The 8157-nt window shown below is 40.5% G+C and overlaps 1 protein-coding gene across 1 annotated transcript in view; it reads right to left on the bottom strand.

The window, feature by feature from the left end:
* Positions 1-1151: 1151 nt before the first annotated feature.
* The window catches only part of DNAJC10 (DnaJ heat shock protein family (Hsp40) member C10), a 59864-nt gene continuing 52858 nt past the window's right edge, over positions 1152-8157 (bottom strand). Inside the window, exons 21-23 of the mRNA XM_089680841.1 lie at positions 6771-6893; positions 3736-3843; positions 1152-1592 (exon numbers count right to left, since the gene is read on the bottom strand). Coding sequence (XP_089536967.1) covers positions 1581-1592; positions 3736-3843; positions 6771-6893 — 243 coding nt within the window. The 3' untranslated portion in view covers positions 1152-1580. The remainder of the gene's footprint in view (positions 1593-3735; positions 3844-6770; positions 6894-8157) is intronic.

Here is an 8157-nt window from a genome sequence, read left to right as displayed (position 1 = left end):
TCAGTACAGGGTCAATCAGCACTGTCCAGGCAGAGATCAGGGGTCCTGCATCCGCCTAGAGCAGAATGAAAACTCCGCCTATAAGCTTTAACGTGCTCAGCTGGATGCAAGAGCATAAGACTGCTTTAACTGCTGATGAGAAAAGGTATTTAGCAGTTTATATTTACTAAAACAATTGGACGTACATGTTCTGTGTACTGTGGGAGACCAGATATAGTGACTGTAGGGTCTTGGGTTTAGTAACACTTTAGGAATTACCTTTTGATACCTTCAGTCTGGATTTTGTCATAAAAACACTTCACAGAGACTGCTCTCCTAAAAAAACTTACAATTTACTAATAGCTAAAACCAATGGGCACTATTCTATACTCCTACTTCTGGACCTTTCGGCTGCCTTTGATACAATTGACCACCTACTACACAAAAAAACAAAAACAAACTTTATTCCTTTGGTCTCCATGACTGTACTCTTCATTGGTTCTCATCCTACCTATCCCACCACACCTTCAGTGTCATTTACATATCAAATTTCTCCTCTCCTCCCACACAAGGTCCTGTCCTTGGATACCTCCTCCCTGGGTTAGCTGATGCCTCCCATGTAGGAGTCATGGCACAGAGCTCTGGAGGAATGGCACGGGTATGCTGTTCCTTCAGAGAGCATGCGCTAGTGATATCACCAACTGCCACTCACTAGAATATCCCCTAAACGGTGCACATTCAGGAGACATTAATTTTACCAACAGGTAAGCTTTATTATAAGCTTACCTGAAGGAAAAAAAAATAAAAAATAGAGAGTTTACTATCACGTTACAAAAACCCCCCCCAAAAACACAAAAGAAAGACACCACAAATAAAAAATTAGCGCAGGAAATTTACCCACCATGGGGTTGTTCTATGAAGATTAAGCTGGATAAAAGGCATTCCATACACTACCCATAAGAACACGATGAAGTCCGATGGCAAAAAGTGGAGGTATGGTCCAAGTTGAGTCATTAGGTCATTTGGAATCCTATCTATTGGTAGCTGCAGCGATTCAGGCTACGTGATATGTGAACAGGGGGCCTCAGTCTGTTACAAAAGCCTGTGTTGTGGATTTATGAAGTACTGTTTTCTGTATCTGAAGTAGCACAAACATGTCACAAAAACACTGATACATATAAAAATAGTTTTTTTTTATTGTACTAAGTAAATTTTGCATTCTTCATTGTAGTGTAGTATAACAAAATGCATGCAGAGGCATTTTGTGAATTGTTTCAGATAAAGAGTATAATTCCATTCCAGGATGTTCTAGCATTAGCACTTTTCTATCATAGGAACAGCTTTTACTTTCATGGGTTATTTTATGAGCACTGAACCAGTGTAAAATCTGGGATTTAGATAAAAATTCCAGTAGTAAACAAAACACACTTTAATCAAGGGGAAAAGGCAAAATATTCTTCAAAAGCTCATGGGTAACCGCACTACTTTTCAAATGAAGTCCATTGTTTTGCATCCACTGTGTATTATGTTTCTTTTCAGAGTCTTTCAGAGCAGCTGAGCAATTTCTAGAAAAGTCATCACTGATGATTTGCCAGTAGCCATCACAATTCATCCTGTTGCAACATAAACAGAAGTAAAATCTTGCTTAAATTTAGCGTTCAAAAAGCTTATCTTTAAGAAGCAACATGTTCAATAAAAAACATATCCAAAGATGTATTTAAAACAAATACTGTTTGAAGAAAATGCTACAAAAAGCCCTGCGCAATAGAAATCTTATTACTACTTATTTCTCCTAGTGAAGTGGCAAGTTCAAACTTTGCTTTGTTGATAACTTAAAGCCTCTGGCCCTTTTGGAAGAGCCTGTGTACTTAACAATGCACTGTGCTGCCTTCCACCTGCTTTATGTCTCTCTAGCCCACAATAGCGACATAGGGGGTGGCAGAAAGTACTACACAATGTGGGGAACTAGGCATCCAACATTCTGACGTGTCAATGCAGAAGATTCATGTTAGAATCTGTTGCTCTTTAATAGAGTAAAGTTCAGACCTGACATCTGCTGCAGAGGCAAGTATTAAGAGCCTTCTATTGCAGGGTTTTTTATTAAAATTGTTTTCTAGTGACAAAGTTACTTTGACCACTAGCCTACAGGGCACTTATACCCCCTGGTGGTATTTAATCACCTCTGGGATTTTTTTTTTTCTTAAACCAAAAACCACTGAAAATTTTGAAAAAAAACCAAAACGTTTTTTTCTTAGTTTTTGTTATACAACTTTGTAAATAAGTGATTTTTCTGCTTCACCGATGTGCGCTAATGAGGCTGCAGTGATGGGCACTGATGGACACTGATAGGTGGCACTGATGGGCATTGATGAGGAGGCACTGGTAGGTTGCACTGATGGGCATTGACAGGCATCACTGATGCATGGCACTGACAGGCGGCGATGGGTGACATTGAAAGGCGGCTCAGATGGGCACTGATATGTGGCATTGATATGCACTGATATGTGGCATTGATGTGGCACTGGCACGTGGCACTGATGAGCACTGACTGCTGGCACTGATGGACACTGACAGGTGGCACTTCTGGGGCCACACTGATCATCAGTGCCCTGATGATCAGTGTACATGTCCCCTCCGCGGAAAGTCGATTACCGACTCTCCTCTTGAGCTGTCAGCGTGACAGCTTGAGAGGAGAGAAATGCCGATAACCGGCATTTCCGTGTTTACATGTGATCAGCTATGATTGGACACAGCTGATCACATGACCGAGCCGACATCTTCGGCTCTTCCCGTGATCCGCTGTGCCCAAGGGACACAGCGCACCGGCGATCGCGGCGCATGCGCGGTGAGAATGGAAGGACGTCATCAGAACGAGAGAACCACCTAGCGCCCGTCATTGTACTATATGGCGGGTGGAAGGTGATTAAAGAAATTAATTAAATGGGGATTTGTCATGACACAAGAACGTTGCCAATGCAATGTTTGTTTTTTTTAAAGCAGGATGTTACCCTATTTTTAAGAACAGACAAGGCACGCAGAGGCAAGGAGCAACAGCATATGCTATAAATCTATAAACTACAGCAGGGGCAGTTTGATAAGAGATTACATCTCATCACAGTTTTTTGCTGGTCAACATTGCGTCTGTATAACTGTTTCAATGGTGTTCTTTAAAATATGCCAATATTAACATGTTAGCTGATATATTTTACATTGTATTGTTCCACAAATCTAACACTGAACGTATACCTGTCACAAACCCAGGCAATTCCTGAGTCAATAATGAAAAAAAGTAATGAATGATGAAAAATGAAAAAAAGTAATGAATGATGAAAAATGAAAAGTAATGGTTACCTCCACTGAAAATGGCACAAAACTGTAAAAAGTAATAATTGCTATGCATATCTTAAATTACACTGTGAAAACCAAGCTCAGCCCTGCCTTACTCACTTTCCCAGACTCTCTACTCATCAATGATGACATCCATCACAAATAAGGGAAATTAGAGGAGGCACAGGCCAAGTTCAACTTTCACAGAAGTCAAGCTTCTCATATAAACTTCAGCTACCTATGTCTCGGAATCAGATTACCTTGACAAGCAATTTTCACCCAAGGTACCAAAATTGTCATCATAATCTCAATCTAAATTGATCAGGTTTGTGAAGGGATATCTGTCACACTAATATCTGAAGGTACAATGCATTTTAAGTAAAATAATATTAAGGAAATTCAAACAGGGCAACCAAGTCTGAAATATACCTTCTGATGTGCCTTTAGTTGAATATTAATAAATCCTATCCTTGCTGTTATAATCTTCACTATGTCTCTGGCATCTTTTGAGTCAACTTGTTCACCATCAAAAATTTTCTGCAAGAGAAGGAACAGTTTCTTTTTAAATCAAGGCTTTATTGAAAAAACACAATGTCATAACAGCCATCATAAATACACATCACATGTTATGAGGGAAGAATACACAGTAAGTCAAAGGTTATCATTCCCTGACAAGAGTGTGAAGTAGTATCTGTTAGTATTTAGGGCCAGTTCACACTACATGCGTTGTAGTTGCTTTTTTTCTGCATCGGAAAAAGCACAAAATAGTAGGTTATATGGATGTCAATGTCATAGTTCACATCAGTGCATGCAGTTCCAGTTGCAGGAAAAAAAATAAAAGTAGAGGAGGCTGCATTTTTCCTGCACAGAACTGTACTGGAATGCGGCAAAACACATCACAAAATGCACCGGAATGCTCCAAAACCCACCAAAAGCACACTTATTTGAATTGAAGAAAAAGAGGGGGAAAAATGAACTGGAACGCATCAAAAATGAACTGGAATTCACGAAAAACATGCATGCAAAAACGTATACAGAACACATCTGGACTGCCTTTGTATACAGTAGTGTGAAACGGCCCTGAATATTTATAAAACCGGTAGAGAAGTTCCAGTAACAAAGGTCATAAAGGGCATAAGTGGGTAACAAAACTAATTGTCATAAATGAGAACTATGTATGGACATGGACTCTGTGGGTACAGCGGTTTATCCAAAAAAAGGTTTGGCTATGGATACACTTTAACTTAAGAGTATACGATTATTATTGTCCCTGTCCAGTGCTTATTGCTGCCTATGTCCATGTCGGGTAGATAACTCTATTTGTGCTGGTGAAAACTGTCACTGAAACAGAAAGTGCTGTGAAATCCCCAAAATTTACAGTTGTCACCAGAACAGGAGGTGAGGTGAAACCTTCCAAACAGGACACTCGGCTGAGGTGACAACTGTCTAAGGACTCATACAAATGGAAACACAGGGTTGTACACTGTAAAAAAAAAAAAAAAAAAAAAAAAGAAAAAAGAAAAAAGCTGTATTTCTGTCCCCAAGATTAACAGTCTGTACACGGGTAAACGCAGCTCTGAGCGTATACTTGCATACAGGTATAGATGTATTGAAGAATAAATACATCAATGCTTAGGTGACATAGTGAGTGTTCTATAGAAATAGAGATGTGGTAGTAGTCCTCTAGAAAATGGAGTTGAGGTAGTAGTTCACTCCAAATCACCTGTAAACCTGAAGTATGCTGTCCTCCTCAGACTGTGGACATCTCTACAGTGACCAACAAACACCAAGAAAGAGGGCATAATATTTTGCGCATAACCTATAAAACAACTCTGAGAAAGAGTGCCTTGCCCTTGAAATGTGTCAACTCGTTCACTTGCTAGGGAGGGGGGGCCCAGGCCACACAGAACATTCTAGCCTTGCGTCTATTGCCAATTTTGGGCTCTGTGTATCCCTCGAGGTCTACAGCCTTATGGCCTTTGTGAATAGATTTTTTGCAATTATGTTTTTTGATAAACTGTTTTATAAGTAATGCATAAAGGTATGGATGTATGCCCCTGGGGGCAGAATGTCTGCATACATCCATACTTCTAGGCATTGTGGCAGTGCGGTATCCTGCCACGGTGGAAAGCACGATGGAGGCCCAGGATTCTCAACCTTACAGGTTGAGGGGCTCCAGGCAGATCTCCTAATGCAGAGAAAACTGGTTTGTCAGTTTCCTCTTTGGTTGGTAAAGCCTGTTTTGGGACCTGTAGCCTGGAGATTTCTTAGAGATTTGGGAGGGATGAAATCTCCAATCCTGGGCCCATATTTTGGGAGCAGCCAGCGTGCTGATTGCACAGGTGTGTGCAGGCCTTTTAGGGGAAGCCAGGCCATGATTCTGGGCTCCACCCCGGCAGTTAGGAGGGCTCCACCCAGGCAGACGGGAGGTCTCTGCCGTGGAGTCAGGTGGGCTACACCTAGGAGAGGTGGAAGCCAGACTAGCTGTGTGCTAGTGCCATACTTTGGGGAAGAGTCTGCAGGAGGCAGACTTAAAACTGCGTACAAGCCAGGAGGCTGAATACTGTTTATTTGAATTCGTGTGATGGTGGATACCCCTGCGTGGGAAGAATTTTGGTTGTTTGAACTTTCTTAAATAAAAGTGGGCAAACAGGCCCTTAAAAAATAAGCGAGTTGCTGTGTGCTTTGAAGAAGCTCTACCACTTGAAGCGAGTTCCCACAGCATGCATAAACTCAAAAAGTAGAAAAAAAAATTAAAATTAAGAGGAATAACATTCCTTCTAACATGTATTAAGATTTAGTGAAACGGGAGAGAAGACTTGGTTCACTGAACTAGGGTAGAACAATCACAGTACATTGTTCAATGCATTGTTATCTCTGGTCTTTTATTGCTTTTAAGGACTTGGGCAGGTCATGGGTTGTAAGAAAGAAAAATCGCTCGATTCCCCCATCAACCCTGACTTCTGCGGAGCTATTGTGTTCTCCCAGCGGGGAGGTGCAGGCAGCCGTCCCTGCCAGGCAAACACAGTGATTATTGCTAGCAGCTATAGCTGCTGGCAATAATCGAATCCTAAAAATATGACATGCTGGTTGTACCCAAGTCAAATCGATTGAATGGAACTGGGTACAATCAGCCTGCCCATACATGGATCGAATCTTGTCTGGGCCCTGCTGAATCGGCCGAGATACAAAACATCTATGGTCAGCTTCATAACTGGGATGAATATATGGAAAGACCTGACACCCAACTTAGCAAATTCTGGAAAACATCTGGAAGAACAGTGAAATGTCTGCAATGTTACGAAGCTCTTTTAGTCAAATTGAATGTGTTGCTAGGTACTACCGGCTATGCCATGATCTGGATTAATAAAAATAACCTTCAGTAGCACAATCTATAGTTAATCTTCGCAAATAAACTCCTTTAAATAACGTGTTTTAATGTGTGTCGTAGATGTAAACATTACCCTTTTGGACCCCACAGAAGGATAGAATTTCACAGTAGGATAGGCTCTGATGCCAGCCATGTCACAGATATGTCCAAACTCTTGACAGTCCACTTTTCCAGCCTTTACCTTCCCTTTAAGAAGCTTTAAAACAGTAAAAACAATTTAAAATAGATGAGTGCACACATTTGATTACCTTTGCTGGTCTTGAAAATGTAAGGTTAGAAAAAAAAACAAAAAAACTAAACAAGCTGATTATAAATCAAATTTATTCTATGGTGGTAAATCAGCTTAATGTTGGTGCACATTAGACAAGTCAAACAAATCATATACAGCATGCTTTCTCATGTTTTCAGGGAAAATGGCAAACTCTTGGGTTGATTTACTAAAGGCAAATAGACTGTGTACTTTGCAAGTGCAGATGCGCTCTGAAAGGGAATTTACTCCAGAGCCAAGTAATCACCTGCAAGGAAAATAATAAAACAGCATTTTTGCTTGCACATGATTGGATAATGGAAGTCAGCAGAGCCTCTTCTCATTTACTAAGCTCTTGGGCAAATTCCCTTGCAGAGTACAACTGCACTTGCAAAGTGCACAGTCTATTTGCTTTTAGTAAATCAACCTCGGACTTGTAAAGAGGAATAAACGAACAGGGAGTAGCATAATAGGACAAAATGTATCTTTGTACACAAACTGCACCTAACCTGATGAATGACAATAATAAATGCACCGCACCAAACAATCCAATTTCAGAATTTAAGCACTCTTGATCCTACAAAAATGCCATGTCTGTTTGACTCTAGCCACATTATTAGTGAGGGAAGTAGCTTTAAATCACTGTTCTTGCATTAGTTTTTAGGACACTTCCTGTCCCCCTTGACATGCAGGCGGTCACCAAGCTACACTTCAAATGAGCACTGCTGTTATAGAGAAAAGCAAAGGGTACTGTGCTGACACAAGTAACATTGTCACTTTGTTCTGTAGACCAATCACAAAATTCAGATGCACACAGAAGACAAAGCATGTCACCACTTTAATGCAGCAGTGTCAGCGTTGTCAATCACTGGACGAAAGTTGAGAAAAACGCGACATTTCTGCAGGATCATCAGGTGTCGTTTATTAATAATAGCAGGCCAGCAAAGAAGTAAAAAGGAGAAATGCTATAAAAAGAGTTTTATTCTCATTTCAAAAATGGAAAAAAATGGGAATTTCTTTATAAGGAGTTATTGATATACAGAGTAATGGCAGTCCACCTCCTCTAAAGCCACGGCCTCAACCAAACCACTGAGCCAGCTAAGGCAGGAGGAATTTGCCTACACCCCCAAAGTACAATTGAAATTTAAATTATTGTACTACATAGCAAAAGTAAATCCATAAAAACGCTGTACTGGATACCATAAAATCTGCA

Source organism: Staurois parvus, unplaced genomic scaffold (genome assembly GCF_062004578.1).
Source record: "Staurois parvus isolate SC_StPar_1 unplaced genomic scaffold, SC_StPar_1.0 ptg000251l, whole genome shotgun sequence".
Taxonomy (NCBI): domain Eukaryota; kingdom Metazoa; phylum Chordata; class Amphibia; order Anura; family Ranidae; genus Staurois; species Staurois parvus.
The sequence above is the reverse complement of the archived record's forward strand: the minus strand, read 5'-3'. Positions and strand labels throughout refer to the sequence as shown.